This window comes from Chelonoidis abingdonii, chromosome 5 (assembly GCF_003597395.2).
Source record: "Chelonoidis abingdonii isolate Lonesome George chromosome 5, CheloAbing_2.0, whole genome shotgun sequence".
Taxonomy (NCBI): domain Eukaryota; kingdom Metazoa; phylum Chordata; order Testudines; family Testudinidae; genus Chelonoidis; species Chelonoidis abingdonii.
The window spans coordinates 56,127,667-56,154,743 of NC_133773.1; the positions used below are offsets into that span (position 1 = coordinate 56,127,667).

Sequence of the window (27,077 nt, forward strand, 5' to 3'; positions counted from 1 at the left end):
ATTTAGATTGGATTATTCTACTCAATGAAAAAGAAAAGCAGCCCAGCAGCTTCACCCTGATTAGCTAGCAGATCTCTATTGTGGCCAGTCATTGAAGCAATATTGCACCCTTCTGGCAAATAACCTAATGACAGATTTGCATGGAGCTATTACCTTGGTCTGTCAAGGCATGATAAGAGAAGTCAAATCCTTGACCAACTTTACTCACAATCTCTTTTTGAGAGTTACACAGGTCTCGTGTCACATAACTGTCACTGTATTTTATCAGTATGGGAAGTGCCAGTGTCTACAACTTCAGTACACATAGCGAAGTTTCGGTTTAACTTTCATTGAGTGTACAGTAGATCGAGTATTTTCTTTCTTGGGATTTCTTCACTGGAATCCTGAATCTTCATATTTTATCCAAGCCTTATCTCGTATAACTGGGAGCTATAAAAATAAAATCTTAAGCAGGCTGTGTTTGTATCAGTGGCCTAGGTAATATTTAGTCCTGCCATGAGTGCCGGGAACTGGACTAGATGACTTCTCGAGTTCCCTTCCAGTCCTATGATTCTATGATTACACCTTCCCAGTCCTTCCCACTCAGATTCCCTTACACCTCTCAACCCTCATTTGTATTTTTTCCAGTATCAGCAAAATTGCACGCTATTATACATGATTGTCAGTGTTGCCTGATGTTTGGTTACAAAGTCCAAGTTTTTATCAGAGACGTCTTTCAGTGTTTTATTGTCCTCAGCAAAAACACATGCAATATGTTGAATAGAGTAGATAGTACTCTGTATATGTAGTAGTATTTTTAAAAAAATACTTATTACGTTCATAGCTCTATTGCAAATGAACCTGGCTTCATTTTATTGTAAATATATGTTAACTTGCCTTTTTCTCACTCTCCCCTTTCCAGAAAAAAAGCAGTGGTTCAGGGAGCAGTGTGGCAGATGAAAGAGTGGATTATGTTGTGGTTGACCAACAGAAAACACTAGCACTGAAGAGCACACGAGAAGCATGGACTGATGGGAGGCAGTCTACAGAATCTGAAACTCCAACTAAAAGTGTAAAATGAAAATTCTGCTATTCCTCAAAGAACAAAAGACGTATCATTTATCACAATGAATGTTGATGAAATACAGAACCATAACTGCCATGTTGCTTGACTGAACAGTACTTGGCAATTCACTGGTGTGTAGCTTCCAGAATGAATAGATGGAAGTCAAAGAACGCTTAAAATTTATCAAAGAAATCTAAGTCAGAGGACGTTTTAAATACATCAGAGAAATCTTAAGATCCTAAATTATCTCTGGATAATTCATCAGATGTAAATAATGTGTAAAAATAGTATTGCTTGGCTCCCAGAAAACCGTTTGTTCTTCATTTAACATATTTGTAGTATTACTATGCTTATGCACTTTTTCAGTTAGAATGTTGGTTCAGGTATTCCCAGTTAATGAATTTTAATGACGAATTCATTTTGAGAATTTTTTCTTACACTACTATACATTACAATTCTAGGTTAATTAAGCTACATGTAGATATGGAAATTAATGTTTGAACTTCATGTTAACAACTTAGAAATGATTTAGAAGAAGCAGTGTCACAATTTAATAATCTACTTGAAATGTCAAGAAATAAATGTTAGTTACATACTGTTTTTATATTTAATACATGCAAAGAATATTTGGAAGTCTACAGGTTACCTTCCTAACAATAATTGCTGTGATTTAATAATAATGAACTATATTGGTTTTAGGATCTAGCAACATGGCTTAAACATTAGTTATTAGTGGTGGAATGTCTAATGTATTTTATTAATGACAGTGTTCTGTGTTCATTGGGTGAAGATTCTGCAGGGTGGGATCTTACACTTTTAAAGACTGAATAATTAATTGTCGAGTAAACCTGCAAACCACTGATGGCATGCAGTAATGTTGTGATCTCACACTTTTTAACAAGTAGTAACCTTGATATTATTTACAGAAGGTAGAATATATAAATAATCAGGTACGTACCAAGCACTGTTGTGCTAATACACTGATCAGGTTTAGACAATAAACTTAGTTTTATATTTCTTAGAAGTCCTAATGTTGGTTTTCAATTTGAAATGAATGGGACAGTTTGACATTCTCTGTTTGTAGTACTAGCACGATACTGTGATTTTGAATTAGATAGTAATTCAAATGGAAATACTATGTTTTGACACTATAGTGCCCTTTCTACAATCTTTATTTTACTTAATCTTCTGCTTTGCCTTATATTTAGATCCCTATGCAACTGATATTTTATATCTATTTTTTATAAAATAGATACTATAACTAACTGATCCCCTTGTTGCTTTTTCCTGGTACAGGATTTAAAGCTTTGTGTACTGTGATCCTTTCTGTTCACTATCCCAGTTCCAAGTAATACTCTGCCTTGGTTTAGAACCATAATTTAGCTGTCAGGAAGAAAATAGATCTTCTTTAAGTACATAAATGACTTAAATTTATTAATTATGTCTGGATTGAAAATTTACTAACACTTTTTTTTACAGAGATACCTTTAAATAAACAATCTCTTTTTGTCCAGACCTTTAAAATGCCGAATGAATGTGTTAGTCTTGTTTTCTGTCATGCTGGCCTCAGTACTGTGCCTACTCTACCTTAGGTTTTTTTCCAATCTACAGTATGTACACTGTTTTATTCTTAACAAGGGTTCTTTTTAAATTAGTAATATTTTGATGCTTTTAATGTTCTTTTTTAACAAAAAAAACTAAATACAATGCATTTTGAGGTGAATTTTAAATAAATTAAATGTTCAGTTTTGATGTGTAAACTCTGTCCAATGGAACCAGAAAACAATAAAAATTAAGATATATGGGAAAAGTGCCTAAATTACCAAACACAGTTTTTTCTGTGAAGTTGCTAGATTGTAGATACAATAAACAGTACTTCTAAAAAACTAAGCCTAAAAGTATTTTCAAAAGCAAGTTGTTGAGAAAATAAAACCCAAACTGCAAAATTGGACCAAATTCCTGTCCTATTGAAGCCAGTGGAATTATTGCCATGGTCCTGAGCAAAACTAGGTATGAGCTAATTTATGACTAGACCCTCTTCTAAAAAAAAGGGAGCAACTATATCAGGCTTCCACTCATGCACATCGCTTTCAAGGACTGAAGCATTACTGTGCATAATTATTCTTGCTGGTAAGCAAACTTTCCTTATTTTCTTCACCAGTACTGCAACTGAGGCATCTATAAGCAAAGCATGTGTTTGGTACTCCATGTAATATGGGGTAGTCTTATTTAGGATACTAATTTCTTTATACTATTAAAGCAGAAATGCTGGGGCCTGATTTCCCTCTCGCACCAGTCCTTCAAGGACTTCAGAGGAGTTACTCCTGTTTTAAACTGATCTTAGTGGAGAATCAGACCTTTCATTTATTCTGAACAATAAATATGGTACTTATTAAAGGGCTACCATAAGGGGGCTTGGGGCCAAAACTTTACCCTCATATGGAAATACACATTGAGGAGGCCTCAAAACACTGGGTTGAAATTGAGAGTTTTCTTTTAACTCTCTCCACAAGTGGGAAAGTTTGGGGGTGGTGGGAGGGATCACAGAGGTGTTTGTAAAAGACAATCTCTCAGTCCCCTAAAAGGGGATACTCCTCTGTCCCTCCTTCACTCCCTGACAATGCGGCTCAGTCAGGATTGTGCACTATCAGTTTTTCAGTGTGACATTTTTATCTCCAGTACTCTGCTTCTTAATAAACAAGTAGCAGTCTGAGGATTTCCTTGACACTTTCAACCATTTCAGTGCTTCAGGGCCAATTTTTTTTTTTTAAAGCTAGGTTTCCTAAAGTTGCACACCAATATCAATATATAGGTACCTAAAATGAATGGTTTTTCAGAGGTTCTGAGCACTTGTGACTCCTTGTGATCTCAGTGCTCAACTTTAAGTACCTAAGTTTGAAAATTTTAGCCCTCTTTGACGAGACAAAAGGCGTAGTTTATAGTGAATGATGTATCTGGTGTGGACTTTTGTCCTCACTTGAGTTATAGCTTCCATTTTATTAGACTTCTTAATTCAATAACATCCAGAATGTTAGTTTCAGTGAGCAAAAATTTAGTATTTTTGTTTTTTGTTTTGTTTTCCTAAGAGAGAAACTATCAAACACCAGTTTCCAGACTCTACAGATAGTGTGGACATAATGCTTTTAAAAATAATACTGTAGTGGTTTTCTTGACTGTTTTTGGATTTTAATACATTTTTCATATTCATTTTTGGCATTACATTATTGTCAGCTTGTATTGCCACAAGGACATTCAAAGAGATGGTGGTATGCTCATCTGTTCTGTTGCTATGATTCTGACATTTTAAAATGTGCTGAATTCTAAATTTAGAGGAAGCAGAGGCAAAGCTAGACTACTGGCCTATTGTGATTTTCGGTTATTAACTTTATGGAGGCATCAGGTACTACAGTAATGGGTGCTATTATAAGGACCTCAATAGATGTGAATGCAAAAGGAGTTTGTCTTGGCGATGTGTTATGTTCTTTTCAAGGAACAGGTAAGCTACAGATTGCTTCGTTGGTATAGTATATTGTGAATTACTAGATGGCTGCATTGTTTGTCGCATTATTTACAATGAACAATGGTAATTTAAGGCACAAGGCAAAATTTATAAAATAAAGTAAATGCCATTTGAATCTAATCTGAGCAACTCAAAAATGTTGCCATTTCTTAGCCATTGAAATGTGGCACATCTCTTGCAAATCTTCTCAAAATTTCCCCCTTCCTTGAGATGCTTCCTTGTATGCTTTAGACATTAAATAGAATTCTGCCTTATTTTGGCAGTTTTTTAAAAAAAGTATATATTGGTCTATTACAGAAGAGAGAGAGACAAATCAAAAGGAAATTCATGCAAACTAAAAACTCTGTAGTGCCTAGAGTATTAAGAAATGACTTGAAAAATTACTGTATTTCAGTGTCACCAAAGGTCATCATGTCAACAGTTTATTTTCTGTTAGGTACTAATGACCACACTTTCACAATCTATTGCTTATTAAGAGTGTGTTACCTCACAAGATGTTGAAATGTGCAAGCCACAAAATGTAGAGTTCCTGCTATGTGAAAGGCTTATAAGGTGACACTGATGGAAAAGGGTAGAGTGTATTCATTATATTCTAACTCACTGCAGAAATTTATTTTGCACAAATTCTTTAAATTTAGCTTTTTTAAAATATTCTGTCCACTTATGGCAATTTTGACACTGCCACACACATGGCTTATGAGACAAAGCATAGTCTTGCCATTTTAATCTCGTAGTTTAGATTTCATAGCTCCATTACCTAAAACAGACCACAGGCAAGTCTAAAGCCTTCTCACTGCATTTTGAGCTAAGTGAAATTTTTATCACAACTAAATTTAAGGTTCGCTGTTGCTGATTGTATCAGTCAATTGTGTTGAAAGTATTTCTGGCTCTACCTAGAGCCAACACCTGTTAGTGTTACATTGCAATCTTACAAAATTGTCCTGAAAACTTACCAGCCCAGGGACAAGTCTTCTGTCCCCTTTTTTATTATTTTTTTATGAAAAACTGAATGATATTTACTTGGCCATTACGAAAAAAGAAAAAAGTTACTGTGCGTGTTCGAACGAATACAGTTTTGCAAGGCTGTTGTATTCTAATTGAATTTGTTTGGGTTTCCCCCCTTAAAATCAGAACAACTGATTAATATCCAAAGACAAAGTGAGCTTTGGAAGTGTACCCCAGTGCTTTTCTCATTTGCTCAGTGGTTCAAGGTTGGGGCACTAAACACATTTATAAGGGTTTCTTTTTTACCTGTCTTCATTATTGTGTGAAAATATTAACCAGAAAGTGAGTTCTGAGAAGTGCTCATTTTTTGCCCATCGAACAGTTACACCCTCGGCAGAAAATTATTTTAATTGGCACAAATGAAATCTAGAGCCAAGCTGGTTTTTAAAACTAAACAAGCAACTAGGTATTTCAAGGTATAGGTCTCAACCTGTCACGGGCCACAGGGGAGAAACAATAAAAATAAAGGAAGAAAGCTTGAGATGTGTTGATTAATTTCTTTGACATGAATAGTTTCCCACAATCTGTTTTGTGATTCAGCATTTCTGATGATGATTTACAATACCAGGAGTGGGATATCAGCAGATGGGCGGGATATGGGACTAGCGGAGAGGTGTGGATCAGATGAAGGGATAACCTACTTCTGTTTGCACCGGATTTTACTTTTAGTTTCTCCTTTTAAAGAAAATCTCTGTGAACATAACTGTCAAGATTTCATTTAGGAATTTGCTGACAGAAGTAGCAGATTAATTTAAAATTTAAATTACCTGGAAAGAGTTTATTGCCTATCCTTTTTCAGATTAAATGCATTTGGTTGACTTTTTGTTCTCTAGCTATTTAAAATGAATTTTGCAATGTAATGTGTACACCCAAGAGATAATAAACTAAAAACACTGTGGTAAATTCAAATTAAGCTAGTGTTTCTTATGCAATGTTTGACAGCCAAGTGAATCATTTTCCTGTTTCTAAACCACAGAGCATTAACCAGTGCCTTTCCCTCTCTATTAAAAACCAAGAACAAAATATTACAAAAACAGAATTAATAAAAAGGGTAATTGATATTAGCCTAATGAGACATATTTTTCCTAAAGAGTATAAAATATGGGCATCAGAGGTGCTAGAACAAAGACTGTGAATTTAAGTTTGTAGCCACCTTTCAAGTATAAAATTATTACAACTAATCAGCACAATTTCTGTATATTTGATGGATGCTATTAAATACTCTAAGTGTGTCAAAGTCCTTCCCATGTAAATTGTGTCTGCAAAAAAAGAAAATGAGAACTCGTGGTGTATCCAGTTTGAAAAGGGCCCATGAAAGTTTGAACATTGCTGTATAAAAGGTTTTAAAATATGCTGTCTGAGGCTCTTTTCCAATTGCCCTTGGGTGGTGTGCGTGAGAAGGGCAGGGAGGGAAAATGCAATGTTATACCACATACCCAGATGCCTTGATTGCCCTTTGAGATACGCTGAAAGCCAGACTCTTTCAGCCGCATAAGAAGTGTAATATGAAATAGAATAATACTTCTCAAGGTGTAACTACTGCTTTTACAAATAATTTTACATTTTAAAATAAGAGAAATATAGATAGTTTTGATTTGGAAACAAGAAGCCTGTATAGACTTTTAATATTTTATCTAAAATAGTTTACTAAAAAGCATGTTTTAATGTTCAACCTTCTACTTTAGAAGCTTATCTACAGACAAAGTGTGCTGAGGTTTAAAGTTCTGAGCATTGCTACTGAAAGTTAGAATTTTAACTCATGCAGCTAAAAGTTGCTCTGCTTCCACTTCTACTCAAATTGGCAAAATGGGGAGAGGACATTAATATAAATAATGTCCTGGTTTTGCTGATGTTGGTACCAAATTTCCAGCACTAACAGACTTTGAAAGTCAAGAGGTTCCTAAATGATGTAGTCTTTACTTTAAATACTTTCATTGGTGGTATTATTCAGAGAGAAAATTGGCTCTTGGTTCCCTAGCCCAGTGATTTTCAAACTGTGGGTCGCAACCCAGTGCTGGGTTACAGAACATAAGGCACTGGGTCATGGCGACTCTGGTCAGCACCATCAACTGGGCTGTTAAAAGTCCTATCGGCGGTACTGCCCGGCTAAGGCACACTAGTTCCTACACCTATCCTGACACGGCGCTGTGCTGGAAGCAGCCAGCAGCAGATCCAGGCGGGGGGGGGGGGGGGGGGAGGGAGCACAGGGCTCCGTGCACTGTCCCCACTCCGAGCACTGGCTCAAGACTCTGGCTGGTTTCCGGCCAATGGGAGCTGGGGGCAGGGGTGGTGGTACCTGCAAGCGAGAGCTGCGTGGAGCTCCTTGCATGTCTCCACCTAGGAGCTGGATCTGCTGCTGGTCACTTCTGGGTGCAGCAGGATCTGTGATGCCAGTGCCAGGACAGGCAGGAAGCCTGCCTTAGCACCTCTGCTGTGCTGCTGACTGGGAGCTGCCCAAGGTAAGCCCATGCCCGAACCCTGCACCCCAACCGCCTGCCCCAGTCCTGAGTCCCCCCCCCCACACCCCTAGCCTTAGCACCCCTGCTGCACCGATGACTGGAAGCCACCCGAGGTAAGCCCACACCCCAGCCCTGCACCCTACCCCCTGCCCCAGAACTGAGCCCCCCTGACACACACCCCTCATCCCCAGCTCCACTGGGTCATAGACATCAACAATTTTCTTCAACTGGGTCACCAGAAAAAAAGTTTGAAAACCATTGCCCTAACTCGTAGTTATGTTGGATAGTCACATGACTGGAAACTTTGTCAGCTAATCAAATGCTTCTTTTAGGACTCTTTCTCTCCTTGTGTTAATGTAAGATGCTGAATTGAGAACCTTGAGAAGGACATCTGTTAACAAAACAATATAACATAAGTAGAGGAAGTGCAAACTTCCCCACACTGTCCTGCTCAAGGGCTCAACCCTGATCTGGACCTGGTGAGATAGTCATTCAATCTTGGTCTGTCCACTGAGGCTTCCCACAAGGTTGCATGTTATGGCCAAAATGGCTAGTTTATATTATACTTGTATTTTTGTAATACACACTTACAAGGCTATGGTATATACTCAAAGTCAGTTTTAAAATTATCAATAATATATTGAGGGCAAAAATGTCGACCATTGGTACTTACTGTTAGGTTCTATAATTATATTTAGCCTTTTTGGGTGCACTGGGTTCACATTTTGAAGCTTTCTCTACAGTCACGAGTGCTAAAAACTCTTTTTGTTTAAGAATGAAGGCTGAAATCATCACATATCCCCTTGAGTCCAGGAGCTGGGACTTTAAGGAAAACAGTAATTATAATGAGACTCATGACAAAATCATGAGTTGGCAACACTGCAAGAGCAGGACAAGATAAAACTAGGGCCTTTTGGTTGGTGATGAGCTCCCCCTTGTGTATGTGGAAGGCAGCCACTCTCAGAAATTTCAGTAATCGAGCTCATGAGGCCATCCCCCAGCAGCCTGAAGGCAGCAGGCTCAGCCCATCAAACAGCGAGAACTGCTTGAAAGAAACCTGTGACTAGTGCCAGAAGGGGCACTGATGAGCTCTTTAGAGAGCTGTGTCCAGCCTAACAAGGGAGACAAAGTTAAAAAAAAGATTTTACCTTAATAGCAAAGGTAGAAGCAAAATTATACAATATTAATTCTTTTAAAGAAGGATGGGATAAAATGTGCTTTGGGAGTAGGGATCTATTATTATTTGTATTATACATTGTAGGAGTCTCAACCAGGGACGAGGATCCCATGGCACTAGGCCCTGGACATACACATGACAAAAAGACAATCCCTGCCCTCCAAAGCTTACAGTCTAAGTAGGGCTAGACCTTGCTGCCTAGACTGCCTCTCACCATGCATTAAATTCTTCTGGTTACTCTTTCCTGATTCTTTTTCCTGTGGTTTCACTAATGGACTATATACTGTATAATATAAAGCAGCCCTATATTTTATTGTATCAGAGGGAGGGATTTTTTTTTTTCCATAAAGGCAGAGGCCTGAGATTCAGGAAACCTGGCATCCAGCCCTCCAACTCTAACTCAAGCAAGTTATCCTTACTTGAATGGGGAAACTATTTGTGATGAATATTTTTAATGGATGAGTGGGCTCTGATTTTTATTAATGAGTTCACTGGGAATATATTGAAAGATTTTATGCAAACATTTCAGCTAAGGATTGGTGAACTCTCTTCAATTCTTTGCGATGTGTCAGTGGTTGCTCAAAACTGGAATTCTTTGTGCTATATTCACCCAGCTCTACTTGAAGGAGTGTGTATTATAGAATTGCATCCCTGGTCTATATCACCAGGGATCTCTCGTGGCTCCTCAAAGTAGGCAATGTGTAGAGACTTTGCAGTCTTCAAAAAAAAAAAGTGCTGTTCATTATGTAGAGTGAAATTCACCCCTGTGTAGCAGGCCCACACAAGATCTATGCCCCATTTAAGTCCTCTAGTGTGAATTTCACCTATATTGCATATCCTCAGTATCTCCACTTCTCACACCTGGGATCAATCTTCCCCTGTTTAATTTAAAGGGAACAGAAGTGAGGCCTTTTTTATCTATCTTTCAGAACCCATAGCTGACTACTATCTGTTCTTCTGGCAGTGCAGTCTCCTCAGTGCAGGTGCCTGCCTGCTTTTTGTGTCAAATACTGTGATCTTTCTCTGAAACTGTATATGAGCGCTGACCCATCTTTACCTGTCAGCTTTGTCTACTCACTTTCAAGTCACTTGTTTTCATCAGGTTGCTTGTTACATTTTTCCCTAGACATGACATTCTCTGTTAAGGTCACAGTTTTATTTTCCATGAGTTTTTGGACTTAATTAAACATTATTAATTAATTATATTTGAAAATTAAAATCTATCATGTTTGAAAAGCAATTACTTTGAAAACAGATACTTTGCCACATACTTTTCCTGCAGAGAGAGCAGAACTCTTATGAACATGTTAAAGAATCCCCAAAGCTCTATTACATTATTAGTCAAAACAATTGCTAATGCAAAAAAGGAGTTAGGACTTTGCACATGAACCAATAACTTGCATTTTTATAGAAACAAATGAATTACTGTATTATGCATGAATATACATAATATAGGTAATGGAAAATGCATGTATGTAACCCAAACACAATCTACATATAATCAGCTAACTCTCATGATCAATGGAAATTAGGTGCCTTTGCAATTTGAAAATCCTACTAGGCATCTATCTAAGTATTTGGGACCTAAATATCTTCAAAAACTGGCCCAAGGTCATGATCCAGAAGGAAACTGTTGAGCTTGGTGAAGGGATAAAAACTAAGGAAACTAGACTAAAATGCTATGATATAGGTCTCGATCCTACGAGTTCATAGGCGCAGACAGATCCCCATATCCATGTGGAGCTCCACTGAAGTCACTGAGGCTCTCATGGATGCAGCAGTCCATCTGTATATATGAGCATGCAGGAGCAGGGTCCTAGCAGCTCTTTACAGATGCAATACCTGCTTTTAGTAAAGTCCAATTTATTACCAATTTTTTTACCCTATTTTCAACCCATAATGGACTAAATCACAAGGAAGTCCAGTGACTTGTCCAATGTCACATAGTTAACAAATGACTCTTTGAGTGAGCCTGCTGGCTTCCAGTCCTTTGCCAGGAAGCAATGTCACTCAAGATCTGATTACAGAGAGAGAGGAACAGTCTTCTTTCTACAATTGGGACTTTGAGAAGGTATGTTTGTGCAATGAAACTGTGTAAATATGCATGGTATATGAGTCTTTTCAGTCACAGAAGTGTGGTAGCATCCTCTTTATTCTGATTTTTGTTCAGAGAGAGAGAGAATCCATTACAGGAACTCATTCTCCAAGGATCTCTGTAAGAAATATAAGCAATTGATGTCCAGATTCTGCTTTTAGATAGGCATATATGGTTCTCTCTTACGTAAGTGGGAGTCACATAGAAGAAAAGTTTGACACAGATATATTATCATATTTTATATGGTTTATTTTAGTGTCAAGACTACTAAAGTTGGAATTTTCCTATGTGTGACAGTGTTTTTACAGTCTGCATTGCAAACACAGTCCTGAAATATGGTAAGCTTATAGATCATTACATTTAGTGTGAGCACTATAAACATACTTAACACTATTTATTTTGTATGAAACGTTAATTTTCCTAGAAGCATTCTACCATAACTTGAATAAATCCAGCATAGTGCTCACTGTACTTAAATTTAACAGCACACAAGAAGATGTGAAGTTAACTATATATAGTAAATTATTTGTGAACATTATATTTCCACTGAATTGTTGAAATGGACATACAATAGATTTTTTTGTGAGAGGGTTTCACAGCTTGAATGTCGTATAAAGTTGGTATTGTAAGACTGCATCTCAGCCGGCTGGGTCAAATTGAGACACAGTAATACTTATGAATAAATATATGTGCCTTATCACCACTATGATCTGCAGAATTCCTGATCTCCTGAGAATGGAATAAGTATTGTTGGATCATGGAGATAGTGATTTGTATATCATTAAAACAGGCTCATTCATGCACTCAGTTTCCAGTGTGATTCTTTGCTCAATGCATCCTCTCGGTTGATCACTGGGACCAGTGACTACTTCAGTGGGGCCAGGATTTCACCCAAGAACTGCAAAGATGGGCTCCTACCAACCCTATGAAGGAAGCAGGGCCAGTGTGGCAGCTTCCCTACTAAAGCATGCTAAAGTAGAACTGAGAAAGCAATTTAACAAGGCAATTTAAATATCCTTAGGAGGAGAGGCTGATGTTGACACATGAAGCCCCCCTTTTTTTTCACAAGTGTAGCATTTTCCCCCATTAATAACAGTTTATTATACATACCATTTCAATTTTTCATCCCAAGAAATGGATATAAAAAGCTGTTAAAAGAATGAATGGAACTCTCTAACTGACCAGCTGTAGAAAAACAGTATTTCAAGATTTGTGATTTATATTATTTGGAAATGAGGAAAACAAAGATTAAGAAAGCAACTGACCCCTTCTGAAAAAAGTAGAGCTCTTATAAACATCCTTTACTAGCTTTTCCTATATTCCTTTCATGTGAATTTAAAAAATGAGGATAATTTGAAAATCCCTACCTTCTCCTCTGCCTCACCACTTGTTAGTTTAAAAGGAGTTGAAGGAGAAAATACTTTGAGATCACTACCACCTTGTGTGAAAGAAAACCTATGCAGGTAGTGCCTGACCCAAATATCTACCAGGCTCACCCTTGCTCAACTTCTTGAAATCAGATAAGATCAGGCATGTTCAGAATGATATGGCCATCAACAGTTACGCTTTCACTGTTGCTCCTTTATTTTCATAGCCTCCAAACAGATTTACAGACACTGAAAACTGCACAGCAGTGCATATTAACACTATTCTTGTTCAGCTAGTAAGATCTTTTAAAATAGCTCGTAAGTGGTTTACTTATTTAACAAAAGAAATTATTTAAGAACAAGTGTTCAATGAAATTGAAAGGCAGTGCCTGGGAAATTTCACACAAAGGAAAAATTAATTTAACTACCCTTTTCCTGGTGCATATTTACAAATGCTGTAAGTGTTATTGCTCAACTGTCTTTGTGAAATTCAATATCTTGATAGTGGTTTTTTTCAGTCACTCTGGGCAGGTTCATATGCTGCCCTGGTTTTTAGTTAGCTTGTATGTTGACCTGAGACAAGTTTCTTAATGCCTCTTCTGCTCTCAGTATGAGACCTCTGTCCATATTGTCTTCTGATCAATCATTGCTACTTTTTTTGTATTGAATTTTAAGTCTTTCATGTGTTTCCTTGTCATGGACTTTTTTTCCCCTTCTTTTCTACTTTGTTAATCTTTTCTCTTTCCACTTTTCTTTCCCTGCTTCATTTTCTCATCTGCATATCTATTTCAGTTTTTAAAAAATTGTGTTCTCCATGCTGCTCCCAAACCTAATGGTTCTTCATTTTCTCCTCTAGTTGAAATTCTCTTTCCTTCTAACTGTGTTTCTGATATATCTGTTTCTAGTGTCAGCATCTACCTGCTCATCCAGCTGCCTAGGTACATATGAAAGAAAACAGTAGTGTCCAGTCCAAAGTCCTGATCCTGCATGGGGCTGGACCCCTATGCCCATGCACAGTCCTATTGATTTCAAGTGAGTAATCAATGTTAATTATATAGCTGGATCGTGTAGAGACAACTACAGTTATGATTCCCTATTTCCATTCTACAATGATATTTTCAGTTGCTAATATTTTTTGTCAAGCGTTCACCAAGCTTTGATCTTTACCTTAGTGCACTTTTAAATATTTTTTTAAAATTTTGAACAAAAACAGGTCTGCCTTCTCAAGGTCAAAGACAGAGAGAAAATGGAAAGAGAGAAAACACTAGTCAGTAAGGGGGAAAAGAAACACTGGAGACAATTAATGGCTGCCATCTTCAAATGCCCCTGCTGTGGGATAAAATTGCACCTCACAACTTCATAAAGTGCCATGTAATAACATTACATTCTTGACCCAATGAGTTTAAAATCTAGAGTCCTGCTACTGCAAACTGCTCCACAGGAACACAGAAGTATGCGGTATGCAACTTATTACAGAAGAAGGGCCTAGATTGTGATACATGCAGATAAACTGCATCTAGTAATTTTGTCTCCTTTATTTTTTGACCCTCAAAATTATGGATTTTTAAAAATTCTCTACAATGTGAACGTATACAAGCTGGGTAGGTCCTGTGAAAATAAGAGTGACTGTCATCCTTATTTTTACAGGAAAGCACTGAGATTCAAGGGTTTAAGACACTGAGGCCATGTCTACAATAGCACTTATATTGGCAAAACTTTTATTGTTCAAGAGTGTGAAAAAAACACCCCTGAGTGACGTAAATTTTGCTGGTATATTTCGGTGGGAGATGCTCTTCTGCCAAAATAGCTACCATTGCTCATTGAGCTGGTTTTATGTCAACAGGAAAGTTCTCTCCCATTGGTGTAACACAGCTACACAAGTGCTCTTACAGCATCACAGCTGTATCGGTACAGTAGTGCCGCTGTCAGCTTGTAAGTGTAGACATGACCTATGTCTCAAAACTTCTACTGGTAAGACAAAATATTACGTTGTGATATAAAAATGTGATGCTATGGCATAGCACAGAAGATGCTAGCCATCATAAATGACAAATATTGTTCAATGCAATAACCACTGCCTTCCAGCTCTTGCTACCTGCCTAATGCTTTAGTGAAAATTCAGGCACCATTGTTTTTGTCTGAGGTTTGGATTTTTTTTTTTTTTTTTTTACAATACCCTCATTGTTACTTTCATTTACTCAGTCTTAATTTTAAAAGATATTAAACATAAAAACTTCTTGTTTTTTTTAAAGTCTCTTTCCCCCCTCATACATCTCTATCTTTTCCACTGAAAATTACCAATCCTGTTAACTGTAGGTGTGAAAATGATAAAAAGAATCCTAAGAGAGGTAACTGTCTGTGACTATACAGCCAAGAAAATGCCTGATCTTGGATACTAAGTGGATTTTGGCCCTGTTTGTACTTGGATAGAAGACTGTTATAATATGCTGGGTGCTAGAGACCTTCTTTTCCTTTTTTAGTACAAGGTGTGGTAGTCCTTCACTGTGTGTGTTTGCCATACTTTTTTTTAACCTATTGGCCATGATAGGAAGCAGAATGAGCAAGGATTTTCAAATCATCCCATTTTTAAAAATTCACATGAAAGAAAAGTCAGAAAAACAAACAGCTGAATTATGTCATTTTCAATATTTATTTTACTTTTTTATTTACAGAGTGAACAATTACATTCTTGACATTTATTTTTTGCATCAGACAATTACTCACCTGGCTATGCAAGGTACTTAGTGCACAAGTCTGATAAGGCTAGATTTTTAACTGCTTTGCCACTGGTACTCCTCTGCTTAACTGCATCTTCACCTAGGTTTTATTTTTTTAATATGTTCTATCAGTTCAGAGATATCATAATGGAATATCTTCAAAGGATTCAGCAGCATCAGTGGTACATTTTAGGTAACAGCAACATAGTTAAAAGTCCTGATAGCTGGGCATCTTTGTATGTGTGCAAACAATCATACCAGCATAGAATCTTCATTTTTTTCAAAAAACTGTCTATCTGTTAGTAACATAAGCTGACTCTTTCCTCTTGTAACAAATACAGTTCTTATTACCTGATACCATGGTAATGGGTATAGTATTAAAACCTCAGTAGACTAATCACCTCAATACCATTCTGTGGTGGGGAAAAAAAAGATAGTAATAGTATTGAGCACCTCTGCAGGTGAACTGAGGACAAGATTATTAAAAGGTATTTAGGTGCCTAAAGATGCAGATAGGCATCTAGTGCCATTTTCAAAAGTACCTAGTGCCCTCTGAATGGGAGTTGGGTGCCTACACACTTTTGAAAATGCTACTGTGTACCTAGCTGCATCTTTAGGCACTTACACATGTTTAAAAATCTGGTCTTCAGTTCCTTGCACCTCTCATTTTTGCAAGGGGTAGGAGCTATGGGCATTAGATCTCTAACCACTGTCGATCCAACAGCTAAAATCTCTGCATACGACAACTGTAGCCATCTATGGCTGGCTGTTCCGTGGTTGCACACTTGTTTCAGAAATTGAGAGATGGGGTCTAGGAAACTGTATGTCTGTTGACTCAGGCACTTTTGTTGCTCAAGAGTGTGAATGCCCCCATGCCCCCCAAACTGGATGCTTCATAAGTAGGAGCCATGCTCTTGTTGACAAAGCTACTGCCCCTCCTTGGGAGTGCTTTTGTTTTGTGGCTGGGAAAGCTCTTTCCTGGTGATAAGAAACAGCCAATCTCTTATACAAAAACTGGTCAGCACCAGGGCTGGCCCAGGCAGCAGGGAGAGGGGCCAGGACAGGTGTGAGAGCAGCCAAAGGGCAGTTTGCCCTGTGTTAGAAAGGGTCCCCCAACTCGTGGAACAGTATCAGACACGGGGTGCTGGGCCCCATTATGGGAGTAGCAGCATTGCAAGCTGGTGCATAGGGCACAGCACTACTCTAGCTAGGGTGCCCCTGGATGCAGTAGGCCAGGTGAAACCAGCTCCTCTCAGCCCTGGGGCCAGCATGGGACGTGAGACAGACCCTTCACTCAAGGGTGATGCTTCCAAGCAGGGAGCCTCTCAAGAATCTCAGCCGCCTGGGAGAGGACGGGGCCCCACGGGCCAGGCTTTGCAGAAGCACGAAGGAGCCCCCTCAGTGAAGAGTTTTGCTCTGGGTACCTAACCCTCTGCGCGGCCCTGCTGAGCGGTCTGGCAAAACGTGCAAACCAGCCGGCACATAAACACAAGCAGCTGCGATTTTGAGGGTAATTTTTTAAAAATTAATGTAACGGCTGCTGGAGGCCTGACCCCGGCTGCAGACTGCGTGGGAGTCACCCTAACGCAACCCACCGCAAACACATGCTCAGCGTGCCCCCACCCTCACTCGGGCCCTGCAACATGACCTAACCCGTTCCCCGGTCTGGGCTAAATCCGTCCCCCACCCCGCACGTATGACGTTCGCACGGGGGCGGGGCTCCATAATTAGGCCCCGCCCCTCGGTGCTCCTTTAACTCTATGCGTGGGGGCGGGGCAGAAGAAGTAGTGACGCAGTGAACCTGCGGTTGTCTCGACCCAACTCCTCGAGCGGCCCCGCCCCCTTTTTCGGAGGAGCCTCGTAGTAGTAACAGCACCTCGTGGGTTGGCGGGGGCATTGCCCAACTGGGGACGTGCGGCCGCGCAGGCCTGTTCGCTCTCTGCCCGAGTTCTCGCGAGATTTGGAAGCCGGCTGGGTTGGTTCCTGGTTGGTGGGGAGCGCGCTGAGAAAGCCGGGGCGGCAGCGGTGACGGGGGCCTCAGCGCGGAGTCTGCGAGCAGCACCCCCCATCCCCTCCAGCCGGTCCCGTCAGCAGCTGCGTAAAGGGTCGCTCCTCCTCCCCGTTCAGCCGGCGCGGCGGGAGCGGGATCCCGGCCCGGCATTGTCTGCGGGGCGGGCACACTGGGATCATGTCCGCCGGGCAGCAGGAGCCGCCGCTGCCGGATGAGCCCCTGTCCCCCGCCAGCACCGCGCCCCCCGCACCCACTAACAACGGTAGCGAGGCCGCGGGGGCACCACCTCCTTGTGGGGGCGAAGCTGATATGGAGGTGAGGAGACCCCCCCACGCACCCCAGAGGAACAGGAGCGTGAGCGAGGGGAGACCGTCCTGGGTTGCCGTGCGCCGCTCCCAGCCCTCCTCGATTCTCGTTTTGGGGTTCTCCTGCCCCGGCGGTCCCCTCCGGACACCCGGGGCTCCTCTGCTTCCCACCCCCCACTTGGGGAGAAGCGGCCCGGGGCGGGGATGAGCTGGCCCCGGTCTGGCTGCAGCGCCGCGCGGTAGCCGGCGTCCGAGCCCCTTTCTACCCGTCGTGCTGCGCCACGAGGGCTGGGTGCGTGAGCCGCGTGGGACAGAAACAATAGAGTGGGCGAGCGGGCGGATGAGGATCCCTCAGCAGCGTGTGTGAGGACGCGCAGAGCGGCAGCAGTATTGCCTCCCTAGCTGGCCGCCTACCCAGCCCAGCGTGTGCGCGCCGCCTTCCTCTCCTCGGTTCATGAATCAATGGGCTGGGGGCAGTTACCAAGGGGCTGGGAAGCGGGTAGGTGCCGTGCAGCATAAAGAGCAGCTGTTAGAAATGCTTCCCACTTCTTGAGCGGAAAGTAGCGTCTCCTCTCTCTCAACTTCCCTTCAGCGTTGTTGCTTTTTTTTCTGTTCGCTGCCCAGCCTGTCAGTTCGGTGGGCGCTGTGTACATCAGTCCATTCAAACAAGAGGTTCCCACCCCACCCCACGCCTCGTTGATGTACTACAAACTGCTTGAAAAATGAGAACACCAAATTTCAGATTGATATATTTTTTTTTTTTTTTAAGTCGTCGGGTTAGTCAAAGTGCAGCACGATTTTTGAAGGCAAGCTCAAATCCTCACATGTTAACTGTTGGATTAATTCGTCTTCTCTTCCAAAGTGAGATCTCATCAAAGACTTACGTTTGCTCTTTAAATTATGGAAAAATGGAGTACATCTAGCAACATTTTATAAATCAGTAGTATTTTCTGTGATCTGAAATGTTTTATTTTGGCAATAGGTGCCTAATCCAGAAATTTCCAGGGTTTAGGAAAACCTGAGATTTGAACTAATACCTAGAGATAATAGTTTTGTAACAGCCTTTGTTTCTTTAGCCATACATGGACACCAGTTTCTCTTTTAATTGCTGAATGTTTCACGCTTTGAATCATTCTTTATAGTCAACCTACTTAATCTGACTAGTTTGCAAATTGCATATTTTTAAGTAGCTCTTTGAGATGAGCAAATAACTAAAGCATTGGGGTAATAAATAATATTTAAACCTATAAAAGTAAGGCAACACAGAGTTAGGGCTGTTTAAAAAAATTTAAACGCTAAGTGGGACACTGTTAAACAAGGATTTTTTGATGTATGTGGTTTTTGTCTTTTGCAAAGGTATAGTTATATTAAGAAGAAACCAGACTACTTTGGATGTTTATTTAAAATATTTCTTGACATACTTATATCTGGTGGTTCTTTTTTTTAACTGGATTGGAAAGCTTCCTGATGAAGTTTTATAAGTGCTCTGCCTCCTTCCTCTGGAATATTGATTTACTTTGATTCAGAATGAAAGGCCTTTAGCCCTTATCAGATTTGCTCTTTCCTCCCACCATTGCACCACTACTGATGTAACTCTTTTCTTAGTAATACTGGTGAGAAAGCTAGTGTAGACTGGCTGCTGGTGTTTTAAGGGTTAGAAGAGATATGGGGATAAAAATGTTGGTGGACAGGGAATCTTGTTGCTATCAGTGGTAGGAGACTTGAAGGAAAAATGCTAATGTAGACACATCCTAGGAAGCCATGAAGAGCAATGACACTTTCTTCTTTGGATAGAAAGTATAGCTTGGGAAACATGCCATACTTAGGAAATTGTCATCTGAGAATTTTTGTTCATACAGTTCCTTTTTATACAGAGGAGGCTCAGCGGCATATAATGAAATAAATTGTTACGTTTTCAAAAGAGGAAAAAAGAACAGCTGATTTATTTAAAGAAGTTCAAGAATTGTTTGAATTCAGACTTGGCTGAAGAAGTGTTTAATGGTGTCTTGACTATTTTGTGTACTCTTGGTTTCAAAATCTTATTGCCATGTTAAGAGGAAAATGCTTGTCCTATATTCAGTCTACAGTTGCTGCCCATTGTCTTTTTAAAGTTGTACAGTGTTATCATTTGTGTGTGTATAGATTAATGTGAATAACTTGTCAGAAGTGTCTGTCTCCTGCGCAGGGTTCACAACAGTTCTGGTTGTCTCTTAGCATAAAGCAGGAGAGGGTTTCCAGGTAGACCCTGGATAGATGCGCAGCACAGTCTAGTATAGAAAAGGTTGAGAACTGCTGCCTTAGTGTGGTGAATTTTCCACCTTTTTTCTGTTGGATCCTTCAGTTTTTGACTGGCAAATAAAATTTTTGTGTTTTCACTTTCATAGCCTCTTTTGATATGTCTTGCTTGGTGCAGTACTTACTACAGTAACTCCTTGCTTAATGTTGTAGTTATGGTCCTGAAAAATGCGACTTTAAGCGAAACAATGTTAAGTGAATCCAGTCTCCTGGTAAGAATTAATGTAAATGTGCGGGTTAGGTTCCAAGGAAATGTTTTTCACCAGACAAAAGACCATATACACACAATAAGTTTTAAACAAACAATTTAATACTGTACGCAGCAATGATGTTAAGCTTGGTTGAGGTGGTAAAGTCAGAGGGATATTTCCCAGGGAATGCCTTACTGCTGAACAATGAACTAGCACTTGGCTGAGCCCTCACGGGTTAACACATTGTTAGTGTAGCCTCACACTCTACAAGGCAGTACAAATGGAGGGGAGACAGCATGGCAGACAGCCACAGTGTGTGTGTGTGTGTGAGAGATGTGCATTCCTTCCTTTCCCGCCCCCTCTCCCCCCCGCAGCTCCAAGGCAGGAGCAGCATATGGCAGTGGGTGGAGGGACAGCTGAATTGCAATTGATAGCCTGTTGTGTGGCTGCCACACAGGGAACTTAAGCGGGGGTGGAGGGGCTGATATGGGGCCACCATGGTTCCAAGTCCCCACCAGCTAGCTCCAATGGGCTGCTGTTTCTGCGAGCAGTGGACAAAGCAGGCAGTTGCCAAATAGTGTTATAAGGGAGCATTGCAGAACTTCAAACGAGCATGTTCTCTAATTGATCAGCAACATAACGTTAACCGGGATGACTTTAAGTGAGGAGTTACTTGTATGTCTCTTTGTTTTATGTCTGTATTCTTTCTGTCCCATTCTTTGCTTTGTGTGTGTTGCTGCCTGTTTTGTTTTGATATCACCCATTCCCCACTGGTCACTATGGACTGAAGTGAGATAAATAACTTTTTTGCATAAGCCATCTATTCTAAACAGATGGTGGATGGTATTTGTCTGTAGATAACTCGTTCTCTTCCCCAACCTCCTTTAGAACATATGTTCTAAAATGCCCCTTCAGGACAGTTGCAGGGGGGAGGATCATGCCAATAGTATTTCCAGCTCCAGTACACATTGCCTCTGTTCCTAGCACCAGAAGCAGAGTGAAACTCATAAATTGTTAATGAAGATGCACTCATGGTGGGGTTATAGTTTTGAAGCAGAGTACTTTATTGCCAGAGGAGAGAATGGGATTTTATTTATTCCCCGTCTGAAAGGGTAGTCAAAGAGAATACCTGTGCCGCGCCCCTCCCCTCCCTTCCAAAAAGGGAAATGTATGTGGGGTAGAATCAAATTATTAATGGAGACTTGTTTTTCTATCCTAAATCTAATCATCAGTGGTAATTAGTTGGTTTGGTAGGTAAAAGAAAATCAAATAGCACCACCTCATTAACTTGCCACTCTGCCCCTAGGTCAAAACTAAAATTAAAACAGTGCAATTCTTGACAAGTAAAATTGATCTTGGTTTCAGTGAATCAAGGAGTTGAGATAGAGGTGTCATACTCTGGCTAGATGGTAACATGAACAAAATAAGATGATTTCTGTGCAAGGCTGGATATCTTTATAAAAAAGGAGAATTCAATTTGTTGTTTTTCCTCCTAGGAAGTTTTTGATGATTCATCACCAGGAAAACAAAAAGAAATCCAGGAACCAGATCCTACATATGAAGAGAAAATGGTGTGTAATTTTGAGCACATGTGCAATACGGTACAAATAGCCACCATTGATGTAACTGCTTTTTATAGAAAAGTTAATTTCTTGCTCTTCTTTGAGACTTCTTAACTTGGTTCCTGTTATTCTGACTAGGCTTTTCTGCAGAAATCTTAATTTTGAGATTTGTAGGCTGCTTCTTGTTCCTGTTTTGTCCTCTACTCCTTCCTTGTTTCTCCAATCTCCTTGAAATGGTGCAAGCTCCTGCAATTTTTAGTGGTCTAAATTAAGTGAGATGTCCTAGGATTTTGGGGGTACTGTTTACAAGGAGTGGTGTAATGTGAAGATCTGCATTATGACATTGTTCAGAACTTGATTCTTTCCACTTGTGTTGGGAGTGGAATGGTGGTGACGTATTGAGCTTCTGGAGCGAGGGAATACTTCACATGTTATCTATCCACTGGCTAGTTTAGAGCTGTGTCTATAGACTCTTGAGGCAGTTGTGCCTGGTCCTGCAAAGGGCTCAGGCCACGTTAAAAGAAGCCGAGAAATAATCATTCACCCTCTGAAACAGGAACTTACATCTGGTCTGAGGGAGCCCGTCAGTATCTTAAATCAAAACCCCATAGAATTACTCCATGACTTTCTTAACATATAGGGTCAGATAAAGTCTAATGACCATGACCTTTATGTTCCTGCTCTAGAAAAAAGATCACTATCTCATGTTTTTGACTTCAAATGCTACAGCCCTATACCAGTTGTCCCCAAACTGTGAGGCGCCAACCCCCTAGAGTGGCATGGAGGAACTCTGGAGGAGCAGGGCTGGACCAGCCTGCACAGGGGCAGGGAGGGAGTGCCACCCAGCTCTGCTGCACCCTTGGCATCTGACTGTGGCTTCACTCTTTTCCCCCAGCCTCAGCCCCCCGGCTGCAGCTTTGTGCCCTGCCCCCTGGTGGGGGCAAGGGGAAGGCAGGGGGAAACAGGGATAAGGAGGCTGTGGCCATAAAAAAAAAAAAAAAAAATTTGGGGACCACTGCCCTATACAGTAAAAGAGAGGCAGTCATAGCGTGAGGGAAGAAGGATAAAAAGCTATGTAGCAGAAGGCTCTGTGTTGGTGCTGAAAGTTCTCTGAAGCTGTATTAATTACCAGGCAAAATAGATTTGAGATGGGAAGACTTCAAAGTAGGTAGATTCTTCTGAGGTAGCATGATTTAGTGGACTAGAGTACTAGACTGAAAGGCAGGAAATTCTGAGTTCTAATCCTGCCTCTCTGTTTCATAGCGTGAGCTTGGGTTGGTGACTTAATCCAAGGTTTGCAAAATGCAGTAGACATCAGAACCTGATATAGAAGATCTGAGGTCTATGGGCAACACTGCTGGGAAGACCTGCCCCCTCTTTCTCCTCCCCTTTAAAAGGGGATGTTGCTAGCATTCATAACAAGTTAATGGATGATCTTCTGTCAGGCTCTGGTTAGTATGTAGGGAGTGAGGCCATCCACCACACTATCTACTCTCCTGTCAAAGCTTCCTTTTTTACGTCCTTTTAAAAACTCAAGTACATGTGTCTGCTTATAGCTTTACTAAGCTGCAGAAGAGTGAAACTGAAGTGGATGTTCTCAGTTCATTGCTATCCACATGATACTGAATTAATAACATTGAAAATTAAGGTTTTTTGTCAGTTTATTACTGCTGTTTCCTGCCAAAGTTATGGACAGCAGTTGCACTAAAACAGTTACCTTTGTGAGTCTGCACACATTGGTTCACTTACTAAAAGGTTGTCTTCAGCCTATTGGTGCTTCACCATAATAAACTGGATTTGTCATATACAGGGGTTTCTTCAGTCTTGGACACAGCAATTTGTATTCTGGAGATTCCTGGTTTCAGAGTTAGATTTCAGTCTTATTCAGGTGTCCTCTGTGACCTTGGCCTAGACTTATTCTGGGATATTTGATGGGATCAAATCCATTTCACAGCCATTAATTTTTGTAGCTACCTATTTTAAAGAATATACATTCAAATTTGAATCATTTTAAGCATTCACTGTAACTCTAGATTCTACATTTTTATAATATGAGCATATTGTAATGTCTCACTTGCTCAGGTGACTTGTTTTTCATTATATCAACAGCAAACAGATAGAGCAAACAGATTTGAGTATCTGTTAAAGCAGACTGAGCTGTTTGCTCATTTCATTCAGCCTGCTGCTCAAAAGACTCCAACTTCACCTTTGAAAATGAAACCAGGACGTCCACGAATAAAAAAGGATGAGAAACAGAATCTGCTATCAGTTGGCGAGTAAGTAATACCTCTTATTCTAGTTATGCTTTTTGCAGGTTAGGATCTTCCTTTAAAAGATGAGTGATGCTGTAGGGTATTTTGCGTTGTTTTCTCAAAATTGCTGATGTCTTGGCCTTGTTTTTTAGACGCATATACAGCATTATAAAATGAGTCATTTTGCAACAAAATAACCACTGCTGTTTATAAATTGAAGTTTGGTCAGAATCCAAATAATTTTTGGGATGGTGAAGAAAGAAAAAATATCTACATCTTTATTAACAGCAATAAAAGTAAAAACAAAATACATTTCTTTTTAGCATTTTAGTTCACCTATAAAATTCAGTACACATGGATTTCCCAAGAGACCTTAAATTTATTCTAACTCCTGAAAGAGAGCTCTAGAGCAGCTGCCTCTGGGAAGCTTTGCAGAAGCTTAGGAACTCCCTGTTAAAAGTACAGCCTCTCTTAGAGGCTAATGTTAGCACCCTTCCTATAGTCGGTAAATTTTGCTCTCCTCCAAGCATTTTGCTCCCTACTCTCATATTGGAGCCTTGGTAGTAACAGAAGGAGAGAATATATTTCGTCTATCCACAGGTAAATGCAACTGGAAGTCAAACTGTCAAAAACAGTATTAAATACTCAAATCAACATAAACATAGTGACACAAAACAGTAGATGAGCTTAAAATTGGAAAGAGTAATTATCCACAGCATAGTCTTACAAAGTATATTGCAAATATTTATAAGAAATCAGTCTGCAAGTTTCTTCAGGCCACTCTTGTTTACCTTTTTGAAGAATAGTATCAAGATTTTACCATGGAGCAGTCTGGTGTCTTCTCAGTCTAGTTTGAAATTTGTTTTATATTTTACTTTTGATCTTCTAGCTATCGACATCGTAGAACAGAACAGGAAGAAGATGAGGAGCTATTGACAGAAAGCTCCAAGGCAACTAACGTATGCACTCGATTTGAAGATTCTCCATCATGTAAGGTTTGCTCTTTTGTTCTTTATTCTTGGTAAAATCTCAGTGGACCGTACAATTCTTCTATTTCTAATATTCTTGCATTCTGAGGAGGATGTCTTTCCTGCAAGAGCCCTATAATCTAGAACAGTGGTTTTCAAACTTTTTCTGGAGACCTAGTTGAAGAAAATAATTGATGCCTGTGACCCAGTGGAGCTGGGGATGGGGTGTGTGTGTTGAGGGGCTCAGTGCTGGGGCAAGGGGTTGGGTGCAGGGTTGGGGCATGGGTTTATGTCTAGTGGCTTCCAGTCAGCGGTGCTGCAGGGGTGTTAAGGCAGCCTTCCTGCCTGTCCTGGCACTGCAGACCATGCTGCACCCCAGAAGCAGCCAGCAGCAGATCTGTATCCTAGGCGGAGGCATGCAAGCCCTCTGGCACTGGCCACCCTCTCAGCTCCCGACTAGTAGGAGTGCGGAGCCACAGCTTGGGGTGGGGGCAGCACATGGAGCCCTGTGGTCCCTCCACCTAGGAACCACACCTGCTGCTGGCCACTTGCAGGACGCAGTGCAGTGTGAGAACAAGGAACTAGCCTGTCTTAGCCAGGCAGCACCGCTGACCAGACTTTTAACAGCCCGGTCGATGGTGCTGACCAGGGCCGTCGTGAACCAATACCTTACGTTCTGTGACCCAGTACTGGGTCTTGACCCACAGTTTGAAAACCACTGATCTAGAATTTATGGAGAACTTTAAATTTGCCAATGTTTGGATTTTGGATATTCCTGAATCTGTTGAGGATCTGGCAGTTTAAACTTTAACTTGCTATATGGCTGGAAATGTAATTTTTGTTTTAAGATGAGTTTTGATTCTGCAGAAAAAAAAATAATTTATGGGGAAGACCTGATACCTGCGCTACAGTTTCGAATTTTTGCACTACGTAATTCCAGTAATTTTTGCTATCAACAGCAGATGCAGGACTTGCTTCTCTGCAGCTGGGGGTAGAAAAATAGGACTCCACTCTCTCGTTCCTGCATCCTCAGCAGAATATTTCCAGTAGTAACACTGCTGCTTGCAAGTAGCTTTCCACGGTAGCATTGTGAAGTTTACTGTAATGTAGTTTGACTCCTATTCAAAAGATTCCAGGCAGCAGCTGGAGAGATTTTACTCTGAAAGACATACTGGTACAGTACCTGCCACTGCTGGGGTTTTATTTTTCAGATTATGCATACTACATATATAGCACCAGTCTAATATATCTTCCAGTACAATTTAATCTAATTGAATAATCTTAAATTTTGAGAAGAGATAATATACTTTAACCTGATATTGCTTGGTGATTGTGTCTTGGGTTTGAGATTTGAATTAAGATTATTACATTAGAATTTTAGTATATCTAGTGATGTTGAGGGAAACATGCTCCTTATGCTATTACTTCTCAGGCTCAGAGACCTGAATTAAGAAATGCCACAACCTCTCCTGGTAATGTCCTAATTGCTCTCTGGAAAATATTACTGTCACATTCTCCTACCCTTACATAAGAAATAGTTTCAGTTAACAATAAGGGAATGCTGTGATGGCTTCAAATATATTTTTACAAATCTTTTAATCTGTTTTTACATGTCCTCACTTTTAGATGTAAAATGGGGTAAACTGCGTGATTATCAGGTTCGAGGGTTGAACTGGCTCATCTCTTTGTATGAGAATGGCATCAATGGTATCCTGGCAGATGAAATGGTAAATGCTGCTAATTTTTGTTGTTGGGGCTATGTGGGGAGAAGGACCATTAGACCTAAATTTGATTACACTTTGTGTCAGTTAATTTTTTTTTAAAGAAGCTGTTTATATTCTAAAATGCAAGATATTACGTGTTATGATACACTTTGAATGATGATGCATAACACAACGTTTTTGTTAAAACTACATGCATGACATTACTTCAGCAATTGTCAGCTATGGAATCGCTTCCTTTGAGAAATGGAATCCTATATTCTTATCTGCGTCAAGGAAATGCAAACTAGAAAAAGTTTGTTTTATGGAACAGACTGCCCTTTATATTACTTTAAAGCTGCAACTATTTTGAGTGAGAGAGTTCTCATGGTAAGGAGCATTTAAGGT

At 40.2% G+C, this 27,077-nt stretch overlaps 2 protein-coding genes across 7 annotated transcripts in view; both read left to right on the top strand.

Annotated features, from left to right (window-relative positions):
* GAB1 (GRB2 associated binding protein 1) overlaps positions 1–4,309 on the top strand; it is a 131,622-nt gene extending 127,313 nt beyond the window's left edge. For all 5 annotated transcript variants that reach the window (XM_032788383.2, XM_032788380.2, XM_032788382.2 and 2 more), the window contains one exon: positions 902–4,309. In XM_032788383.2, coding sequence (XP_032644274.1) covers positions 902–1,060 — 159 coding nt within the window. In that variant the 3' untranslated portion in view covers positions 1,061–4,309. The remainder of the gene's footprint in view (positions 1–901) is intronic.
* A 12,875-nt stretch (positions 4,310–17,184) lies between these two features.
* The window catches only part of SMARCA5 (SNF2 related chromatin remodeling ATPase 5), a 48,533-nt gene continuing 38,640 nt past the window's right edge, over positions 17,185–27,077 (top strand). The window contains exons 1-5 of one of the 2 annotated variants that reach the window (XM_032788379.2): positions 17,185–17,711; positions 21,684–21,758; positions 23,859–24,025; positions 24,891–24,991; positions 26,596–26,696. In XM_032788379.2, coding sequence (XP_032644270.1) covers positions 17,574–17,711; positions 21,684–21,758; positions 23,859–24,025; positions 24,891–24,991; positions 26,596–26,696 — 582 coding nt within the window. In that variant the 5' untranslated portion in view covers positions 17,185–17,573. The remainder of the gene's footprint in view (positions 17,712–21,683; positions 21,759–23,858; positions 24,026–24,890; positions 24,992–26,595; positions 26,697–27,077) is intronic. The other variant, XM_075066290.1, reaches the window with a different exon arrangement.